Here is a 23007-nt window from a genome sequence, read left to right as displayed (position 1 = left end):
GAAAATGTGAAATAGGTAAAATATTTTGTCAGGATGAGTTACATTTTTGTGGAGTTTTAAATAAATAAATATTTCTGCATGGGAATAATAATAATAATAAAAAAAAGTTTTGAAGTTGAAAGGGTAGGAGAGTGAGCAAAAGTTGATATAGTTCAGTGATGAGTTGTGGTCAGTAGCCATTCATTCCTCGAAGTGCAAAAACATGTCGACCGTCTGCACTATTTCTAATGCTTCTTCTTCTTCTTCTTCTTCTTCAACTTCAACCTTCAGATTGCACGTTCAAGCCCATCCACTTTTCAAATTCCATAATGTAACTCATTCTCTCTCTCTCTCTCTCTCTATATCTAGATATCGTGTAATTATTCGTAATTTTAATGTTTTTAATTTATTTAGTTTCAGTCAAGGAAGCCTCAATGCAGAAATTTCACTGTCAATATGTCCTCCCTTCCTCAAAACCCTATCGTTGTGCGTCCTCTCTCCCTCCCTCTCTCTCCGTGTGGTTCCATTTGAAGCATTGCCACCAAAATTGGAGGGTTTCTGTGTATATACATATATATAAATATATATGTGCAGGTAGGGTGTGGAGGAGTGTACGTTGATTTCTTGGCTGCAGTTGATGCTTTCCCTAAACCAGATGACAAAATCAGAACCACCAACTTGAAGGTCCTTTCTTCTTCTTCTTCTTTCACATTTCCTGCTTCTTTAATTCTCATGAATTTGGATGGGAAGCAATAATAAACTCACAATGCTACAAACAAGATATTTCAAAGCTTAACCGTGTCTTTATGCATTGTTTTTTTCTCAGGTTCAAGGAGGTGGCAATGTGGGCAATGCTTTAACCTGCGTTGCTCGTCTTGGCCTCAACCCAAGAGTTATCTCCAAGGTTTTATTTTTATTTTTTTATTTTTATTTTTATATACCCTCAGCATGTTTATTATTTTTTAAGGAAAAAAATAAAATAATTGTTATGATATTTAACGGTTTAAGCCTGATACTGACACCGTTTTGTGTGTGTGTGTGTTTGTTATTATTAGGTTGCAGATGACAGTCAAGGCAGGGGAATATTAGATGAGCTACAAGCTGATGGTGTAGATACATCCTTTATTGTGGTAATTTTTTTTTTTAAGACTATAATGTTTGTAATCTTCATGAAGCTTGTATTATGTCTTCTTTATTAGTGTGTGTCTGGATTTGAATTTGCTGCTAACACCTTTTACTATATGATTTGAATTTTTTTATATATATGCTTTTTGATTTCAATGGTATTGGTTTGGCACTCTTAATGTTCTGTTTACACTCCCCACTAGCTACTTATAGTTATAATTTCCTTAGGTGTCCTCAATTAAATGTGGACAGATAAATAGGAATTTAATTAATTAAGGTTTTATTTGAATATAGAATTTATCTCATTAAGGGCGATTTGGATATTGCAATTAAAAGCAGTTAGTGGGGATTGTCAATAGACAACTGGGAGTACCAGTTGCCCCAAGTGGCCAAGTCAACTATCTTTTTAACACTTTTTTGTGGATATGCTTCCTGTTATTTGCAGGTATCTAAAGAAGGAACTTCACCATTTACATATGTTATTGTGGACAACCAAACGTAATGGTCATTCACTTACATATGGTTATACAATCCTGACGTTCTCCACCAAGTATATTCATGATCTAAATCCCAAAAGAATTGGGGGGGGGGGGGGGGGGGGGGGGGGGGAGAGCATGAATCAGGTGGATCTAGTTGAGATTCTGGTCACTGTCATCTGTATGGTTTTGAACATAAAAATAGTAGATAGTGTTGTCTTTTTATTTTAATTGAAGAAAAAAATGAAATAAAATGAACTGAAGCTGCAAACTTTGCACTTGCATTGACATATATCTATTTTCTCTCTCTTGCCTTGTCTCCATTTTCTTCTGTTTATCATCTTTGGACACTCGACAATACCTGAAACTTGTTTCAACCAGCAGTCAATGTATGAATGAGAAGGAGAAATTGTTCATTTGTAGTAAGAATAAAATAAAAATTATGTGCTATCATTATCCATAATAATATTAAGATCATAGCATTTGCTGCCAGTAAGACTGTTGAAAATTTTGATTGTTAATTGACTCATTCTTAGTGTAATTTTTCAGGAAGACTCGTACTTGTATACATACCCCAGGATATCCGCCAATGATACCAGACGATCTTTCAGAATCAAGTTTGTTATCTGCATTGGAGGGAGCAAGAATTGCATATTTTGATGGGAGGTTGTATGAAACTGCTCTAGTTGTTGCTCACGAGGTTATCACCTATATAATTTGCGATTCTGATGCAAACTATAAGGACCTAGTCATATTTAGAAGTTGAAGCTCCTATAAAGCAAAAAGAAGTTGAAGCTTGCAAAACTTCATCAAAGAAGCATATACTTTTATACAGGACTTGGAGGAAAGCCAACTTTTATCACTGCTAATATTCTTTTATTAAAAGAATACCAACTTATCACACCAATGTCCATGGATGAACATGAGATAGACTAACTCAAATGATGGGGAAGTGTGGAAAGATGATCACATTTCAAGAAATGTAGTCTGCAAGGCGTAATGGAAATTGCAAGTCAATCAATCAGTAAAATCAAACTATTTTTTTCTTTTGTTGTTTCTATTTCACATCCTACATTTCATTATTTTTCTTTAATCATTGTGTATCCTAAGTGCATATTTGTTACTAGCTTTGCAAATTCTAGAAGTAACTTTAGTATAATTTCACTTGGTATCTTTTACACCTATCTTTTTTGTTTTCTTCTGTTTGTAAAGGAGAGTGGGGATGGGAGAAGAGAACTTCATCTGAAGAGAAGTAAACAAAATATTACATTTTTCTAGTGCAGGCAGTTAGAAAGAATATACCCATTTTAATTGATGCTGAAAGGCCGAGGGAAGGGCTGGATGATCTCCTGAAATTAGCTGATTATGTTGTCTGCTCAGCAAAGTTTCCACAGGCAAGTTGTTTTCCCTGAAAGTGCTATTGTAAGAAATGTATAATTCTAGAGTTCTATCATCAACCTTGTCTTCGTGTGCAGAAATGTTGAATTGATTTTAACAGTCTACTTTTCTGTTCTATCAGTCAATCGGTAAATGTGTTATTTAAGTAAATCATATGCTGTCTTAGCATCAGAAGGAAAGGGAGTACTTTTTTTGTGGCCTAATGAAATTGTTATATGCCTACTTGTAGATAGATTTATTTCAGTTATCTATAAGCTGTATTTCTTCTTGTGACGAGAAGGGGATATTACTTTTCTGATACCATGACACATATCATTTCCTTTCTGATTGCTATAAATATTTGTCCATTTATTTTACTCAAGCCTTATTTTTAGCCTATTCTGTGGGGTTGAAGTTCTTTTAATCATTGCTAAATACACATGTATTTCCTTTTCTAGTTGCTATAAATATCTGTTCATTTATTTCACTGAAACCTTAATTTTAGTCTATTTTGTGTGGTTGAAATTCTTTTAAGCATTGCTAAATACTCACAGTACACCTTTCTCTGCCGACAGGCATGGACAAAGGCATCAACTGTTCCACAAGCTCTCGTTTCTATGCTTTTAAGGTATCCCAACATCAAATTTGTGATTGTAACTTTGGGAAAAGACGGTTGCATAATGCTTGAGAGAAGTTTTAATGGTATGTATGGATGATAGTGGGCATGGTCATTGTATGTTGTATTTGCATTTAATGTCAAAAGGTTTTCATTTATTATGCCTTTTCTGGCAGCAGGTCCTTCCACAGAAGAAATGGCTGTAGATAGCTTATCGGAATCACTGGTGTTAAGAAAGAATAAGAGTGTATCCATTCCAACCTGCATATCATCAGTAATGTCAATGAAACCCGAAACACTTTTTTTGTCTGTTGTGCTATTACTAATGTGAAATCTAACACCAAGCTTTATCCCACTAGGTGGGATAGGCTACATAGATCAATCATTGTTATTTGGCATTTTGGCTATATCGAACACCCAATTTTTAGTAAAACAATTTAGGTTAATATATTTTTTAAGGGATTATCCATATGTTTTCTTATATATAAAGCATAGATGCTTACACAGATAATTAACACCTGTTAGTCCGAGTGACAAGGATCTCAATTCCATTCAGTAAGGTTTTGAGTTTGGGTCTTGTAAATGGATAGAATGGGTTTTTTCCCACAAGTGGGTTAACCTGACTTGACATGGTTTAGTCGAGGTCAAGGTTGTCAAGATCAAGATCTTACACAAGAGCCGAAGGGGGTAGCTAAATCAAAATCGTGAGATCGACATGGATTGTAAGATCATACATACCTAATCTTAACTATGAAAAATAATATTTATGCATTTAAATAACATTACCATATTATAAAAGATAACAAATATAAAAAACATCAAATGTAAAAGACAACAAAAAAGCACCTCAGTTGATCAATTTGTGTCAAGAGGAACTAAGTAGTGATTTGAACTAAATAATACTATTAACAAGCAGAAAAGCAAATATGAAAAATACAGACAGAACTGAAGCAAAACACCAAAAATATACCCACGAGGAAGAGAAGAAAAAGAATGAGTGGGGCCATATTATTTCTCGATCCAAAATAAAGGTCAAAACCACTAATTTAAGTTTAAACACTGAAAAAGCACAAAAAGAGAATATCTGGAGCCATATTATTTCTTGATCCAAAATGTTACCTCGCCACCAAATGTTTTGACAGTCACCAAGAAGACATAAGAGTGAAACAAACAATGAAACTTATCTTAGACAATCAGAAGAATGAGAAGGTCGCAATCGCAAAAATGCATTCACCCCCAATCTCAATAGCAAAACGCATCAGTGAGCCTGTGAGAAGCCAATTGCAGAACCCAATTCATCACAGGTGCAGAACATAGGAGAAGGTCGTGGAAGGTGACGAGACTGAAAATTTTGACTTAGGGTTTATGATTTGATGAAACTTGATTTTTTATTTCTTTCTAGTGCGTGCAATGTCTCGAGTGTCAAGATCAGGACTCTGGTCCATTGTCCTGTATAAGGACTCAGTGTCCAAGATTAGTACTCTGGTCCAATGTCCAGCATAATTGATTCTAGTCCAGTGTCAAGGATAAGGACTCAGGTACAGTATCTAAGATAAGGACTCTAGTCCAGTCCCCACGTTAAGGACTCTGATCCAGTGCCCACGATAAGGACTCTGACTCTAATCCCATGTCCTCGATAAGGACTCCTGTCCAGTGTTCTAGGTAAGGATTCTGATCCAGTGTCCTGCATAAGGACTTTGGTCCAGTGTCATGATCAGGACTGTGGTCTAGTGTTTAGGATCAGGACTCTTGTCCGATGTCTTGCATAAGGACTCTGGTCCAGTGTACATTTCATCTTACATCCTTATGTAATGTAAGCAAGGCGTGGAGGTTCAGCTTGTCGTCAACGAATATGGCTCTATTATCGTGGCCCAACGATAACAGTAAGCATGTTTGTTGCAGATCAATGCCATTTCAGAAGAGGGAGCCATTCTCGTGGTCGGTCGTTTGCAACTTGATGCTTTTGGTTAGATTGTACGAGTATGCAAAACAAGAGAAGAGAACACAAAGAGTATTCTAGGAAGTTAAACACAAAATTACTTCTGCTGTGCATAGATTATCAAATAGGAGACAGAACAAAAGGTTGTGCTGTGACCCAACTATATGTCCTGTACTATTCTACTTGTGTTGCTCCTCGACTCGCATCAAAGGCACCCTAGGTAGACATTTTGGGGACGCAAGAAAACTTTTGCAAAAAGGGTGACGACCTTGAATAACCCTGCATTCATTTGCCAATCTTTGACATGGAAGACTTGGAAATTTTTTAACTGCTAAGGCATTTATTTTTGTCAGCATCAGATACAAGCAGACCACTACTTGTAAAGGAAAATTTTGAACATTATGCATTTAGTATTCTGTAGAATATGTAGAGTATTTTAGATAGTATTTATTGATGTAGTTGGTAGTTGTATATTTAGTTGGTAGTTGTATATTTATTGATGTAGTTGGTGGTTGTATATTTATTAAAGTAGTTGAGGTAGTTGGATGTACTCAATATAAAAAGGACCCATTGGGTCTCTCAATGAATCAAGAAAGTATTATTCAGATAAAACCCTTCTTCCACTTCTTCTTTTCTTCATGGTATCAGAGCCTCGCCGTCTACCACTTTCTCTTGTGGCGTTTCTTAGCACAGGTAGGCTGGGCCTGTTGCATTGTCCACTCTTCAAGCCCAATGGGCTCTTGTGTGAGGGGGCGTGTTGAGATATATAGTCCCACATTGGTTGTATGTGCAACTAATATGGAGTTTATAAGGTCTTGGGCACTCCCACCCTTTGAGCTAGCTTTTAGGGTGGTGTATCCCAAGGTTCTTTCATGGTATCAAGAGCTGGTTATATTCCAGTCTCTTCCCCGTTCTGATTTAATTTTTAAGTCATTTTCCTATTCTTTTTTTTTTCGTTTTAGCCACTGCCCAAGCCAGAATCCTTACCTAGACACCTCCAACCACGAAACCAAGGCCACCATTAGGTTCAGAACAAGATTCTGAGCCATCCCACAGAAGACCCGTAGCAGTACTGTTCATTACTGTAGCAATTACTGTTTCACTGTAGCCAAGATTTCTCTCATTCATTGATTTTTGCGAGCAACCCTCTTCCTGTTTTGAGGGTCAAAATCGTATTTGGAGGAACTTTTTCTGGGTACCTGTTGTTAGAAAACCATGGACGTTGAAAATTTTGAAAATTCGTCTTTTCAGAAATTGATGTCTCAACCTGCTGAGGCAACTAGTCATGTTGCTCAAAAAGGTATGGCATTCCATGTTGAACGTAGTAATCGTTGGATCCTTGATTCAGGGGCCTCTGATCACATGACAAGTAATGCAACCTTATTTTTCTCCTATACCCCTTACTATCACCCGTCACGAATAAGAACAGCTGATGGGAATTTCTCCACTATTGCGGGAAAGGGATCCATTAAACTTTCTGAGCATATTATTTTGAACTCAGTACTTCATGTTCCCTCTCTTAGTTGTAATCTCATCTCTATTAGCAAACTTACTGCTGAGTTGCATTGTGTTGCTAAGTTCTCTGCAAATGCTTGTATCTTTCAAGAACAGACCTCGGGGATGATGATTGGCAGTGCTAGAGAGGAAGAAGGGCTATACTATTTTAAAGATGTTCATTGTGAAAAGAGGATTTTTTCGAACCACTCTCTATGTTTATCAGATGACAGTAATGATGTTTTGTTATGGCATCGTAGGTTGGGACACCCAAATTTTGTTTATCTCCAGAAGTTATTGCCGAACTTATTTATCAATAAAAAGCCAAGTTCCCTTCTTTGTGATATTTGTCAGCTTGCAAAGCACTCTCGTGTCACTTATTCTCCTAAGAAATATCATGAATCTTCTCCCTTTACATTGATTCATAATGATATTTGGGGACCTGCTCGTGAAAAAAATGTCTCGGGTGCTCGTTGGTTTATTACTTTCATTGATGATCATTCTAGGGTATGTTGGGTATATCTCTTAAAAGATAAGTCTGAGGCAGCATCCACTTTTAAAAACTTTCATGCTATGATTCAAACTCAATTTCAGACTTCTATCAAAATTCTGCAAACAAACAATGGTACTGAATATTTTAATTCAGTTCTTGGAGATTACCTAAACCAGCATGGAATTATTCATCAAAGTTCTTGTCCTAACACCCCTCAACAAAATGGGGTAGCTGAAAGGAAAAATAGACATCTAATTGAAGTTGCTCGAGCTCTTTTATTCACGATGCATGTCCCTAAATATCTGTGGGGGGAAGCCGTCTTGACAGCCTGTTATCTCATTAATAGGATGCCTTCTCGGGTACTAAATTTTCATTCTCCTTTATCCTGTCTTACTAAATCTTTTCCCTCTTTCAGTGCTCTTTCTTCTCTTCCTCCCAAAATATTTGGCTGTGTGGTTTTTGTGCATATTCCTCCACATCAAAAGTCCAAACTTGACCCTAAATCCATCAGATGTGTCTTCATAGGATATTCCCCTAATCAAAAAGGTTATAAGTGTTACTCACCTTCTCTCCGTAAGGTTTTTGTTTCCATGGATGTTACCTTTTATGAGACACAATCCTTTTTTTCCCCGACTTCTCTTCAGGGGGAGTCTATTGGTATTGGTATGGATGAAGATAAGCCTGGGAAACCAAATGATGCTGCTGTCTTACCTTGGCCTTTGGAAACAGGTGGAGTTATTGGGAAGGAAACAGGCGGAGCAACTATACTTGAATCTAATGATCCTCCTTGTGATCCTCCTGGTAAATGGGGAAAATTTTACAGCAGGCGCAAAACACATGAAGATACTCTAGACTGCCAGGATCCTGACTCGAGTCCTTGTTCCAGCAACCCACTTGAATGTACTAGTACAGCCAACGTTGATATGCCTATTGCTCTTCGGAAAGGTACTAGATCTTGCACTGCTCATCCTATTTCCCATTATATCTCATATGAAAAGTTGTCTCCAGGTTTTCGTGCTTTCAACACTATGTTAGATAGTACCAGGATACCCAAAAATATCCAAGAAGCACTTGATGACCCAAAATGGAGGAATGCAGTATTAGAAGAAATGGATGCACTTACAAAAAATGGAACATGGGAGTTTGTGACATTACCTAAAGGAAAGAAAACTGTTGGTTGCAAGTGGGTGTTCACAATAAAATTCAATGCAGACAATAGCATCAATAGGTATAAGGCCAGATTAGTTGCTAAGGGATTTACAGACTCATGGGATAGATTATCAGGAGACATTTGCTCCTGTTGCCAAACTTAACACTATCCGCGTTCTGCTATCTCTTGCCGCCAACCTTGATTGGCCATTGCAACAGTTAGATGTTAAGAATGCCTTCTTGAATGGTGATCTCCATGAGGAAGTTTACATGGATCCACCTCCTGGTTTTGAAAAAGGGGATAGTTCTGTGTGCAAGTTGCAGAAGTCTCTCTATGAACTTAAACAATCTCCCAGAAAATGGTTTGAGAAATTTACTCAAGCTATTAAGGGAAGAGGGTTCACCCAAGCTCAGACTGATCACACTTTATTTTTTAAACACTCCGACAAAGGAAGAATTGCTATTCTGATCGTTTATGTTGATGACATAATTGTCACTGGTAATGATAGCGAGGAGATAACTTCTTTAAAAAAATATTTAGCTGACCAGTTTGAACTTGTAGAATATTCTAGAGTCTTTTACTTGTTTCTAGCTACTAGTATCTTTGAATAGTGTGATGCCTCTTCGGTTACTGTGTATTTTATTTATTACTTCATTTCCTTAACTACCTTGTAATATGTATAAATAGAACCCTTTGGGGTGTCAATCAATATATGAAAAAAAATACATTTCAGTCTTATATTACAATATGGTATCAAGAGCAGGTTATCCTGTGGTCTTCTTGTAAACCTCCATCGTCTTTTTTCCATTTTTTTTTCACTGTTTCGCTTTTACAATTCAGAAACCATATCTGGATCCCTTCAATCACGAAACCAAGACCACCACTGAACTCAGAAGCCATTTCCGAGTCGACCAACGTCAGCCCCGTTGCCGGACCGTCAGCCACGCGCCGCCACCACAGATCTGCTTCTCCGGCGCGTGTGAGCCACGCGCCACCCTGCTGGCTTCCGTTTGTCACGCGACTTCCACAGAACAGCTCGCCTGGCTTCCCTCTTCCTGTTCTGAGGGTTTAAATCACGATTGGATCACTTTTCTTGCTAAGTCCAGTTGTTTCCTCTTCGTTATCAAAGACAATAGGCGTGACCTGTTGCTCTCCTTCTTTGTAGAACGATGGAAGTTGGAAATAATGAGGATGAGAATAAGCATTCTGAAAAATTATCCGGTAATGTTTCCGGTGTCTCTCCTCTTTCCTGTTCTTCGTCTTCTGGAGACAACCCAGCTATACAGATTACTAACCACCGTTTAAACGGTAAGAATTATGTGCAATGGCATCAATCTGTCAAGCTGTTTATCCAAGCAAAAGGGAAAATGGGGTATCTTGATGGAAAAAAGGAAAAACCCGAAGCTGATGATCCTGATTACGATAAATGGATGACTGAAAATGCCTTGGTCATGACCTGGTTGACTAACTCCATGGATCCTGATATCAGTCAAACTTATTTGTTTCTTGATACGGCTCAGGAAATTTGGGATGCCGTTAAAGAATATTATTCTGACCTAGGCAATGCTTCTCAAGCTTTTGAACTCAACACCAAGGTAAGAGAGTTACATCAAGAGGGGATTTCTGTTACTGAATACTTTCTTGCTTTAAAAACTCTGTGGCAGGAGTTGGATCTTTATGATGCAGCAGATCTTCAAGGTTTAGAAGCTAATGCAAGGTTTAAGAAAAAATAGACATCTCATTGAAGTTGCTAGAGCCATCTTGTTTACGATGCATGTCCCTAAATACCTATGGGGGGAGGCTGTATTGACTGCCTCATATCTCATCAATCGGATGCCCTCTCGTGTCCTGAATTTTCATTCTCCCATATCTTGCCTTACCCGTTTTTTCCCCTCCTTTCGGGCTTTCTCTTCCCTTCCTCCAAAGTTGTTTGGCTGTGTGGCTTTTGTTCACATTCCTCCACATCAAAGGTCAAAACTTGATCCTAAGTCTGTTAGATGTGTCTTCATAGGATATCCTCCTAATCAAAAAGGGTACAAATGCTACTCACCTTCTCTTCGAAAGGTCTTTGTTTCTATGGATGTTACCTTTTATGAAACACAATTATTTTTTCCTTCGACTTCTCTTCAGGGGGAGTCTATTGGTGTAAATGAAGACAAGTCTTGGATTCCAAATAATTCTACTGTCTTACCTTTACCCTTGGAAACAAGTGTTGTTTCTTTACCTATGGAGACAGGGGGAGTTAACAATGTACAGGAGAAAAGGACAACAACTGTACCAGAGACTGGAGATCCTCCCGGTAAATGGGGAAAATTCTACAGCAAGCGTAAATCTCCTCAAGATCCTCTAGACTGCCAAAGTTCTGACCCGAGTCCTAGTTCCAGCAATCCACTTGAGAACACCGGTACATCTGACCTAGATATGCCCATTGCCCTTCGAAAAGGTACTAGATCTTGCACTGCTCATCCTATTTCTCATCACATTTCATATGAAAAGTTATCTCCAGGTTTTCGTGCTTTCAACACTATATTAGACAGTACAAAAATACCAAAAAATATCCAAGAGGCACTTAATGACCCTAAATGGAGGGATGCAGTTTTTGAAGAAATGGATGCACTTAAGAAAAATGGAACTTGGGAATCCGTGGCACTTCCCAGAGGAAAGAAAACTGTAGGTTGCAAATGGGTGTTCACAATAAAATTTAATGCAGATAACAACATCAACAAATATAAGGCCAGATTGGTTGCCAAAGGATTTACTCAGACTTATGGGATAGACTATCAGGAGACGTTTGCTCCCGTTGCCAAACTTAACTCTATCCGAGTCCTACTATCACTTGCTGCCAACCTTGATTAGCCCTTGCATCAATTGGACGTAAAGAATGCCTTCTTAAATGGGGACTTACATGAGGAAGTTTACATGGATCCACCACCTGGTTTTGAAGAGGGAGATGGTTCAGTATGCAAGTTGAAGAAGTCTCTTTATGGACTTAAACAATCCCCTAGAGAGTGGTTTCAAAAGTTTACTCGTGTTGTTAAAGAAAGAGGATTTGTCCAAGCTCAGACTGATCACACTTTATTTTTTAAACACTCCGATAGTGGCAAAATTGCTATCCTCATTGTTTATGTTGATGACATAATTGTCACTGGTGATGACTGGGAGGAAATAAAATCTTTAAAGGGGGGTTTAGCTAATCAGTTTGAACTGAAGGATCTTGGATCACTCAAATATTTCCTTGGAATGGAAGTTGCTCGTAGCAAGGCCGGAATTTCCTTATCTCAGAAGAAATATATCCTAGACCTGCTACAAGAAACAGGTATGCTCGGGTGCAAGCCAGTAGAAACTCCTGTTGAACCCAATATTAAATTGGGAATTGAAGATGGAAAAGATGTTGACAGAGAGCAGTACCAAAGGTTGGTAGGGAAGCTGATCTACTTATCTCACACTCGGCCTGATATTGCATTTGCAGTTAGCATGGTTAGCCAATTCATGCATTCTCCTAAGGAAAAACACCTTAGTGCGGTTTATAGAATCCTCAAGTACCTCAAAAACACCCCTGGTCGAGGAATGCTCTTTAAAAGAGGACACAAGAGGATGACAGAAATCTATACAGATGCTGATTGGGCTGGCTCTGCAATGGACCGAAGATCCACTTCAGGATATTGTACCTATGTCTGGGGAAATCTTGTGACCTGGAGAAGTAAGAAACAAACTGTTGTTGCCAGAAGCAGTGCAGAAGCAGAATTTCGGGCGCTAGCCCATGGCATTTGTGAAGGAATCTGGTTAAGAAGACTCCTTGAAGAGTTAAAGATATCTTATTCTCTACCTGTCAGACTCTATTGTGATAATAAGGCTGCTGTCAGTATTGCTCATAATCCTGTACATCATGATAGAACCAAACATGTGGAGGTTGATTGTCATTTTATTAAAGAAAAATTAGAGGAGGGTAGTGTATGTTTGTCATATATACCTACCAAGGAGCAAACAACCGACATTCTCACCAAAGGATTACATAAACCCATCTTTGAGGATTTAATTAGCAAGTTGGGGATGATCAATATATATCTCCCAACTTGAGGGGGAGTGTAGAATATTCTAGAGTCTTTTACTTGTTTCTAGCTACTAGTATCTTTGAATAGTGTGATGTCTCTTCAGTTACTGTGTATTTTATTTATTACTTCATTTCCTTAACTACCTTGTAATATGTATAAATAGAACCCTTTGGGGTGTCAATCAATATATGAAAAAAATACATTTCAGTCTTATATTACAATAGAACTAAAAGATCTTGGATCTCTCAAATATTTCCTTGGCATGGAAATTGCTCGGTATTGAAAAGAAGTTTTTGTATATTGATATTGAATAAATTACATGAGTGAGTATTTATACAAGAAAGAATCGCTAAGAATGACTAAGCGATGACTAATCAATCCTATCACAATCCTAATCACAATCAATTCTAATCAATCACAATTAATCCTAATCAATCATAATCAATCCTAATCAATCATAATCAATCCTATTTAATAGGAAATAAAAACGAAAACATGTTTGAATTCTAATTTTCTACACTCCCCCTCAAGTTGGGAGGTAAATATTGATCATTCCCAACTTGCCAATCAAGTCTTCGAATGCTGGACGGTGTAGGCCCTTGGTAAGGACATCTGCCGTTTGCTCTTTGGTTGGAACATATATCAAATGCACACTTCCATCATCTAATTTTTCTTTGATGAAGTGACGATCAACTTCCACGTGCTTTGTTCGATCATGATGCACAGGATTTTGAGCAATGCTAACAGCTGCCTTGTTGTCACAATATAGTTTTATTGGCAGGGAATATGAAATCTTCAACTCTTGAAGAAGTCTTCTTAACCAGATTCCTTCACAAACTCCATGAGCTAAAGCTCGAAATTCTGCTTCAGCACTACTTCTTGCAACCACTGTTTGCTTTTTGCTTCTCCAAGTAACAAGATTTCCCCACACATAGGTGCAATAGCCTGAGGTAGATCTTCTGTCTACTGATGAGCCTGCCCAATCTGCATCAGTGTAGATTTCAATTGTCCTTTTATACCCTTTTTTAAAGAATAATCCTCTTCCTGGAGTATTCTTGAGGTATCTAAGCACCCTATAGACTGCACTAAGATGCTTCTCCTTGGGTGAGTGCATGAATTGACTAATCATACTCACCGCAAAGGCAATGTCAGGACGCGTATGAGATAAGTAGATTAGTTTACCAACCAATCGCTGATATTGTTCTTTATCCACCTCATTCCCATCTTCAATACCTAACTTGGTATTAGGTTCCACAGGTGTCTCAGCAGGTTTACACCCTAACATTCCTGTTTCCAACAAAAGATCTAGAACATATTTCTTTTGTGTTAGAGTGATGCCTGTTTTGCTCCTAGCAACTTCCATACCAAGGAAATATTTGAGAGTGCCAAGGTCTTTGAGTTCAAATTGAGCTGCTAGAAATTTCTTCAAGGTGTTCAATTCCTCAATATCATCACCTGTAAGAATTATATCATCTACATATACAATAAGAATAGCAATTTTACCATCCTTAGAGTGTTTGTGGAAGAGAGTATGATCAGTCTGTGCTTGAATGAAGCCTCTTCTTTTGACTGCTTGTGTGAATTTGTCGAACCATTCTCTGGGAGACTGTTTCAATCCATATAGAGACTTTTTTAGTTTACACACTGATTCATTTCCCATTTCAAAACCAGGTGGAGGATCCATATAGACTTCTTCATGTAAGTCACCATTTAGGAATGCATTCTTCACATCTAACTGTTGCAGAGGCCAATCTAGATTGGCAGCAAGAGATAAGAGAACTCGGATGGTATTGACTTTAGCAACCGGAGCAAAAGTCTCATGATAATCTATCCCATGAGTCTGAGTGAAACCCTTTGCAACCAATCTTGCCTTGTATCTGTTGATGCTATTATCTGCATTGAATTTTATTGTAAACACCCATTTGCATCCTACTGCCTTTTTTCCTTTGGGTAGGGTCACTATCTCCCAAGTTCCATTTCTTTCTAAAGCATTCATTTCTTCAAAGACAGCATCCCTCCATTTTTTATCATTGAGAGCCTCATGTATATTTCTCGGTATCTTTGTACTATCCAACATAGTATTGAAAGCACGAAACCCTGGGGACAACTTTCCATATGAAATATGATTAGAAATAGGATGAGTAGTACAAGATCGAGTACCTTTTCTGAGAGCAATGGGCAAGTGTAGATCATTTTCACCATGACACTCAAGTATTGGGGTGCTGGAACTAGAACATGGTTCAGAATCCTGGCAGTGTAGAGGCTCTGGGTTATTCACACTTTGAGGAGGCTTTCGCCTGCTATAAACTTGTCCCCATGTTGAGGAGGCTCCTGATGGTGAGGATTCTGTAGCTCCCCCTGTTTCCAAAAGTAGAGGTAATACTGTGGCATTAATAGGTTCCCATGACTGATCTTCATCTACTCCTATAGACTCCCCCTGAAGAGAAGTCGAGGGGAAGAAAGGGTCATTCTCAGAAAAAGTGACATCCATAGAGACAAAGACCTTACGAAGAGAGGGTGAATAACACTTATAGCCACGTTGAGTAGGAGAATAACCAATAAAGACACACTGGAGAGACTTAGGATCAAGCTTAGACCGTTGATGGGAGGGAATATGGACAAATACAACACAACCAAATAACTTGAGAGGTAAGGAGGAGACACCTCGGAAGGAAGGGAAGATACGAACAAGACTAGAAAGAGGAGACTGAAATTTCAGAATGCGAGATGGCATTCGATTTATCAGATACGAGGCAGTGAGAACTGCCTCTCCCCAAAGATATTTAGGAACACTCGTGGTAAACATAAGAGCCCGAGCAACTTCAAGGAGATGTCGGTTTTTTCTTTCCGCAACTCCGTTTTGTTGGGGTGTGTCAGGACACGAGCTTTGGTGAAGGATGCCATGTTGGGAAAGATATTCTCCAAGAATAGAGTTAAAATACTCTTTGCCATTATCTGTACGAAGAATTTGTATAGCAACTTGGAATTGGGTTTGAACCATGGCATGAAATTTTTTAAACACGGATGCAGCATCGGACTTATCCTTTAGAAGATACACCCAACAAACTCGAGAATGGTCATCAATGAAGGTAATGAACCATCGAGTACCTGAAATATTTTTAACACGGGCTGGACCCCATATGTCGCTATGAATTAAGGAAAATGGGGAAGAGTCATGGTGAACTTTAGAAGGATAATGAGCACGAGTATGCTTGGCAAGTTGACAAATATCACAAGAAAACAAACTTGGACTTTTATTAATAAATAAGTTTGGCAACAACTTCTGAAGATAAATAAAATTTGGATGGCCTAGCCTACGATGCCACAGCATAACATCATTACATGAATCAAAAGGAAACATAGAGTTTTTTTCTACGAAAACAGCTTCATGAGTCACATCCTCCTCAAAGTAGTAAAGTCCACCATCCTCTCTAGCACTGCCAATCATCCTCTCCGACTCCTGTTCCTGAAAAACACAACCATGTGGAAAGAATTTAGCAAAGCAATGCAACTCAGAGGTGAGCTTGCTAATGGAAATGAGATTACAAGTCAGAGAAGGAACATAAAGAACTGATGTCAAAGTAATCAGCTCAGAAAGTTTAATGGTTCCGTGTCCCGCAATCTGGGAAAAACTGCCATCGGCGATCTTGACCCGAGAAGGTTCAGAATATGGAGTGTATGAACAAAACAAGCCAAGATTACCTGTCATATGATCAGAGGCTCCAGAATCAAGGATCCAATGATTTTGACTATCAACATGGAAAGTTGTACCTTGCTGGACCACATGACTAGTGGCCTTAGGAGGTTGCTCGTGGTAATAAAAAGAGTGTTTTGAGGAAGCCATGAATAAAAAGAGAAGGGTTGACCGTTGATGAAAAATCAAGTTTTGTAAACTTTTGATCTGACCTCTGGAACAGGAAGGGGAGAAGCCGGCGAGAAGGTCTGTGCAAGTCGCGACGGAAAAAAAACGTCTGGAAGGCGGCGCGTGGTGGCGTGTGCAGCGGCTGACGGCGATGGGTCCAGCGGCGGTCGACTCGTCGGATCCTTCTGAGTCGAATGGTCACCTCACTTTTTTGATCGGAGGTCAGTAAACTAGGTTTCTGTGTTGGACAGATTCAAGGCGGTGTTTAGGAGGTGTTTGACGGTGATGGAAGTGTTTGGATGGTTATTTCAGATTTGAATTAGGGTAGGAACGAACCCGCTCTGATACCATATTGAAAAGAAGTTTTTGTATATTGATATTGAATAAATTACATGAGTGAGTATTTATACAAGAAAGAATCGCTAAGAATGACTAAGCGATGACTAATCAATCCTATCACAATCCTAATCACAATCAATTCTAATCAATCACAATTAATCCTAATCAATCATAATCAATCCTAATCAATCATAATCAATCCTATTTAATAGGAAATAAAAACGAAAACATGTTTGAATTCTAATTTTCTACACTCGGAGTAAGGAAGGAATTTCTTTAACTCAGAAAAAATACATTCTAGACCTGTTGCAAGAAACAGGTATGCTTGGGTGCAAGCCGGCAGAGACTCCAATTGAAGCTAATATCAAGATGGGAGTTGAGGACGGGGAAGATGTTGATAGGGAGCAATACCAGAGACTAGTGGGAAAATTAATCTATTTGTCTCACACTCGTCCTGATATTGCTTTTGCTGTGAGCATGGTTAGCCAATTCATGCATTCTCCTAAGGAAAAACACCTTAGTGCTGTTTATAGAATTCTCAAATACCTCAAAAATACCCCTGGTCGAGGAATTTTCTTTAAAAAGGGGCACAAAAGGATGATTGAAATCTATACAGATGCAGACTGGGCTGGCTCTGCAATGGACCGAAGATCTACTTCAGGATATTGTACTTATGTCTGGGGAAACCTTGTGACCTGGAGAAGTAAGAAACAAACTGTTGTTGCAAGAAGCAGTGCAGAAGCGGAATTTCGGGCTCTAGCCCATGGTATTTGTGAAGGAATTTGGTTACGAAGGCTTCTGGAGGAGTTGAAGATCTCTTATTCCCTACCTATCAGATCATATTGTGATAATAAGGCTGCTGTCAGCATTGCTCAAAATCATGTTCATCATGACAGAACAAAACATGTGGAAGTTGATCGTCACTTTATCAAAGAGAAATCAGAAGACGGTAGTGTATGCTTGACATATATACCTACCAAGGAACAGACGGCGGATATCCTCACCAAAGGATTACTTAAGCCGACCTTTGAGAATTTGATCAGCAAGTTGGGAATGATCAATATATATCTCCCAACTTGAGGGGGAGTGTAGAATATGTAGAATATTGTAGATAGTATTTATTGATGTAGTTGGTAGTTGTATATTTAGTTGGTAGTTGTATATTTATTGATGTAGTTAGTGATTGTATATTTATTAAAGTAGTTGAGGTAGTTGGATGTACTCAATATAAAAAGGACCCATTGGGTCTCTCAATGAATCAAGAAAGTATTATTCAGATAAAACACTTCTTCCACTTCTTCTTTTCTTCATATTCCCTATTATTTTCTACGTTTTAATCTTTAGTTTTAATCCTTGGTAGAATTACGATGTTTGACCTAACCCCATCTATAGGTTAATTTGTTTTTTTCTTAGCCAAATAGTCAATTGTGTAAAGTGATGATCTATCTGAATGTCTTACCTAGAAAAGAAGTTTTTCTAGGCATCTTGACATGGATCTTCGAAGTTCTAAAAACAGGGATTGTAACTTCAAAAAATTTACATGCTTACTTGGTTTTTGTCAACTGTTTATTCATATCTTTTTCCCTTTACTTCACCCAGTCAGTTGCAAAACTAAAGGCAGAAGGGATAGGAGCTGTTAGTGGGAAGTTATACGTTGGAAAAGCTGAGAGCATTCCACCATCAGAGCTTATTGATACCACTGGTGCTGGAGATGCATTTATTGGAGCTGTTCTCTATGGTAATACAACAGCTTTGCTCTATCTTTTTCCTTATGGTCTCCAAAAGGCCATGATATCAAGTTGTGTAACTTTCAGGAAGCCTTTTACATGTCATATGTTTAAACTTCATGGCCACCATGTTCTTTATTTTTTTCTGTCTAATATGTCGATGAGATCTGTTATGTGCTTGATTTGCTTTCAGCTATCTGTGCCAAGTTTTCGCGAGAGACAATGCTATCCTTTGCTGCTACTGTGGTATGTGGTCTTATCCTCAACTAACCAATATATATTTGGGTTTATAGCATGCCTTTCAATTTGGAAAATTTAAATGTATTGAACCCTATTGGAGGATGTGTTAGGTTCAAGAGGCTTATGCATTTTTAATGCCAATTTCAGGCCGCAGCCAAGTGCAGAGATCTAGGAGCACGAAGTGGTCTTCCTTACCGTTCAGACCCTCGCTTAGCATCCTTTATTCAGTAGATTTTCCAGCTGTCAGTGCCTTAGGCCAATACAAAAATTCCTTCATTTATATATTTGACTGAATTGTTTAATAGAGTTAATGATCTTGGACAGTTAGCCTCTGCTCAAAAATACTGGTTTCTAAATCTTTTGATTTTTCACTGTTGGAGGGTGGAACTGGACGTACTCGGCTTTAGTTTTTGCTTTTGCTTTCAATTTAGTTTCCATCATGGGTTACCATGAAATCATATGATTGTGTTGTGCATTCGTGATGGAAGGCAACCGAAAATAAAATAAAAAAAAAAAAAAAAATTACAGAGGAATTGTTGTCAACTTTATTTTCATTAGGAAAAAAATAAAAAATAAAAAGTGAAATTAATTTGTGAAAATCAATTGAGTTTAACAATTAGTTATGGATAGGGAAAGGTAAAAATTGAATTTCATTGTATTCTTATGTCTTAAAATAGTTATTTTAAAGTTAATTGTGTGAATTACTATAATCCAAATATATGTAATTTTTTTCATAGATCAAAGAATGACAATGATTAAGAGGTTACAAAAAATATATTAAATTTTAAAATGTTTAAAGAAATTAAAAATAAACTAATTCTAAAAATAAAATGAATGATAACTTATATTATAAAAAATATTTTTTAATTAAATTTAAAAACAAATGATAATTACTACTATAAATAAAATAATTGATGAATAATATTCTTGATTTAAAAAAATTATAATAAAATTACAAATGTGATAAAAATTATAATTAAGGTTGTACATTAAAGAAATTATATTTAATACTATAATTTGATTTATATTATAAATCAAAGAAATTGTATTGAATATTATAAATCAAAGAAATGATAATTAATATTATAAATTAAGAAAATTTTAAATTAAAACTAATATATATATTATAAATAAAAGGTATCTTAATGAATAATGTAAATAAAATAAATTATAGTTAATATTTTAATTAAATGAAATTTCAATTATTATTATACAATAAAAAATAATAGTTAAGGTTATAATTAAAAAATTAATTAATATTTTAAATAGAAAAATTTTAATTATAAAATTTTGAAAATATTTAGACTCGAGACTCGAATCCTTACTCTGTTGCTACTAATATGTTAACCGATTTGACTATTGTAAGGGTTGTGATAAAGCATATGAGTTATTATTTTATTCCTAACTTTAATAATCCCTCCCAAATTTTTATGCAATCCCATTTTTTCAATCCCAAAAGCCTAAATTTCCCCCTAACCCTTTTCCTCTTTCCCACATTTTGTTTAAAACCTTATCTTTCATTAGGGTTTTCATAACCTTTCCTTTTCATTCAGTGTCTCACGTCGCATGTATAACTTTTTCACTTTCTCTTTCATTCTACCTTTCTCTTTACAATGACTCACTCATTCTAACCATATAAAAATGAATTGACGGTGATGATTTTGGGATTATTTATCTCAATTTTTTTTTCTCTCTCTCTCTCTTCACTTATCTCCTTTGATTCATTTTTATATGATTATGATTCTCTCACATGACATTATCACATTAAATAACACATGAAATGATCCACTTCCATTAAACATTATATATAGATAAGCATTTGGTTTAGGATATCCAATATCGTGAGGCATAGTAATTTTCCGTTTAAGAAGTAGGCCCGATAAGGTTATTTGATTTTTGTTTTGTGGGTTTAATGCACATACTTGCTTACGAAGCCCAAAAGTATAGTCTTATATTTTCTTTTAAAGCCCATTTTGTCAGCCATTTAAGTTAGGTTTTGCTTTGTTTCTGTATAAAATTAAAGGGAAAAGTGTTTGTCATTTTAAATGACAGAAAGTTATGTCATTTTAAGAGAGGTACATACACAGAAAATTTAAATTTTAAATTAAAAAAAACCACCCACTTTCTCTCTCCCATGATTTTCGTTTTTCTGTGTCTATCTCTCTCCTAAAATAACATAACTTATGTCATTTAAAATGACAAACACCAAACCCAAAATTAAATACAGAGCTTTCGTTTGGTCCGAGAAAGCAATAAACCCTAGCACCCCGAGGCAGAGGAAACATTTATCCAAAAATCTGAATAAAAGGTGTCGCAACCGGATCGATGTTGCATGTCATTTACTATGCTAGCAAGGTTTTTAATGAGGCACAATCCAACTATGCCACTATTGGAAAAGAGATGCTAGCAGTAGTTTATGCATTAGATAAATTTAGATCTTATTTAATAGGTTCTAAAGTTATCATTTTTACTGACCATGCTGCTATTAAGTATTTGATGACCAAGCAGGATACCAAGCCACGTTTGCTGAGGTGGATGCTCTTGTTTCAAGAGTTCGACTTGGAAATCAAGGACAAAGCTGGAGTGGAGAATAAAGTTGCTGATCACTTGTCTAGGATTCAGGACAAGCAGTTACAAGAAGGACCTGAAATTGAGGTCAATGAGTCTTTTCCTGATGAGCAAGTGATGGCCATAATATTGCATCCATGGTTTGCAAACTTTGCAAACTACAAAGCTGCTGGTTCAATTCCTGATGATCTTACTTGGCAGCAGAAAAAGAAATTCTTCCATGATACAAGGAGGTACCACTGGGATAATTCGTTTCATATTTTCAATGTGTTGACGGAATTATTCGCAGATGTGTGGCTGAATTTGAAATGCCGGATATTCTGTGGCATTGCCACGCGTCTGACTATGGAGGTCATTTTGGATCGAACCGGACTGCGCACAAGGTGCTGCAAAGTGGATATTACTGGCCTACGATCTTCAAAGATGCACGAGACTTCGTGGAAAAGTGTGACAAGTGCCAGAGAACGGGAAACATTTCCCGTAAAGATGAGATGCCCCTCAACTGCATACTAGAAGTGGAGCTCTTCGATGTTTGGGGGATTGACATCATGGGACCATTCCCTACGTCATACTCAAACCAGTACATCTTGGTTGCAGTGGATTACGTGTCAAAGTGGGTCGAAGCAGTTGCCTTGCCCACTAACGATGCAAAGGTGGTCGTTTCTTTCTTACGGAATAACATTTTCACCCGCTTTGGAGTTCCTCATGCAATCATCAGCGACGGAGGCACACACTTCTGCAACAAGCAATTTGACAGTTTGCTTGCAAAGTATGGTGTCACTCACAAGGTGGCTACACCATACCATCCTCAGACCAGCGGACAAGTTGAAATTTCAAACAGAGAGCTGAAAAGGATCCTGGAAAAGACTGTCAGTAACTCAAGGAAAGATTGGTCCAAGAAGCTGGATGATGCACTCTGGGCATACAGGACCGCCTTCAAAACACCAATAGGTATGTCACCATTCCAACTGGTGTACGGTAAGTCTTGCCATCTTCCTGTAGAATTAGAACATAGAGCTATGTGGGCAATTAAATTTCTGAATTTTGAACCATCAAAGGCTAATGAAAAGAGATTAATGCAATTGAATGAGCTTAATGAGTTCAGGTTAGCAGCATATGAAAATGCCAGGATTTACAAAGAGAAGACAAAGAAATGGCATGACAAGAAGATTCAGCCAAAAGAGTTCGACCCAGGACAACAGGTATTACTATACAACTCTCGACTGAGATTGTTTCCAGGTAAGCTCAAATCTCGCTGAACTAGTCCTTTTGTTATTAAGAAAGTTTTTCCATATAGTACAGTTGAAATCTCCCCTCTCACTGAGGACAGACCTTTTAAGGTCAAAGGAAATAGATTGAAAATCTATCATGGAGAACAAATGAATCGGGATAAAGTTTCTGTCCCTTTAGCTTCACCTGAAGCTTAAACTGTTCTAGTCAGGCTCGTGACGTTAAACAAGTGCTTACTGGGAGGCAACCCAGTAGAATTTTTTTCAATTTCTTAGTTTTAATTTCTTGTTTTTAATTTTTAAGTTGAGGAAAAACAGAAATATCAAAAAAATTGGTGCAC

The 23007-nt window shown here is 37.4% G+C and overlaps 1 protein-coding gene across 3 annotated transcripts; it reads left to right on the top strand.

The window, feature by feature from the left end:
• The first annotated feature begins 382 nt into the window (after positions 1–382).
• Positions 383–19265, top strand: LOC133311552 (uncharacterized). 3 transcript variants are annotated; one of them, XM_061512605.1, is made up of 12 exons: positions 383–465; positions 574–663; positions 806–883; positions 1035–1109; positions 1550–1602; positions 2130–2280; positions 2864–2974; positions 3533–3659; positions 3753–3847; positions 18502–18640; positions 18823–18875; positions 19017–19265. In XM_061512605.1, exons 1-12 carry the CDS (start codon positions 436–438, stop codon positions 19098–19100), a joined length of 1086 nt encoding a protein of 361 aa, XP_061368589.1. In that variant the 5' UTR covers positions 383–435; the 3' UTR covers positions 19101–19265. The 3 variants fall into 3 exon arrangements, with proteins under 3 accessions (XP_061368589.1, XP_061368590.1, XP_061368588.1); XM_061512606.1 differs by having other exon boundaries at positions 3750–3820; XM_061512604.1 differs by having other exon boundaries at positions 3750–3847.
• The last annotated feature ends 3742 nt before the right edge of the window (positions 19266–23007 follow it).

This window comes from Gastrolobium bilobum, unplaced genomic scaffold, assembly GCF_033153095.1.
Source record: "Gastrolobium bilobum isolate Gb01-03AN ecotype WA unplaced genomic scaffold, APGP_CSIRO_Gbil_v1 utg15846, whole genome shotgun sequence".
Lineage (NCBI taxonomy): Eukaryota > Viridiplantae > Streptophyta > Magnoliopsida > Fabales > Fabaceae > Gastrolobium > Gastrolobium bilobum.
The sequence above is the reverse complement of the archived record's forward strand: the minus strand, read 5'-3'. Positions and strand labels throughout refer to the sequence as shown.

What these genes read in the sequence shown, in the direction of transcription:
- LOC133311552 (XM_061512604.1), top strand. Translation starts at nt 436, where the DNA reads ATGTCCTCCCTTCCTCAAAACCCTATCGTT. An exon ending in TTCCTCAAAACCCTATCGTT is followed by an intron (nt 466 to 573) that starts GTGCGTCCTCTC and finishes ATATATGTGCAG; the next exon opens with GTAGGGTGTGGAGGAGTGTA. An exon ending in CTCTAGTTGTTGCTCACGAG is followed by an intron (nt 2,281 to 2,863) that starts GTTATCACCTAT and finishes TTTCTAGTGCAG; the next exon opens with GCAGTTAGAAAGAATATACC.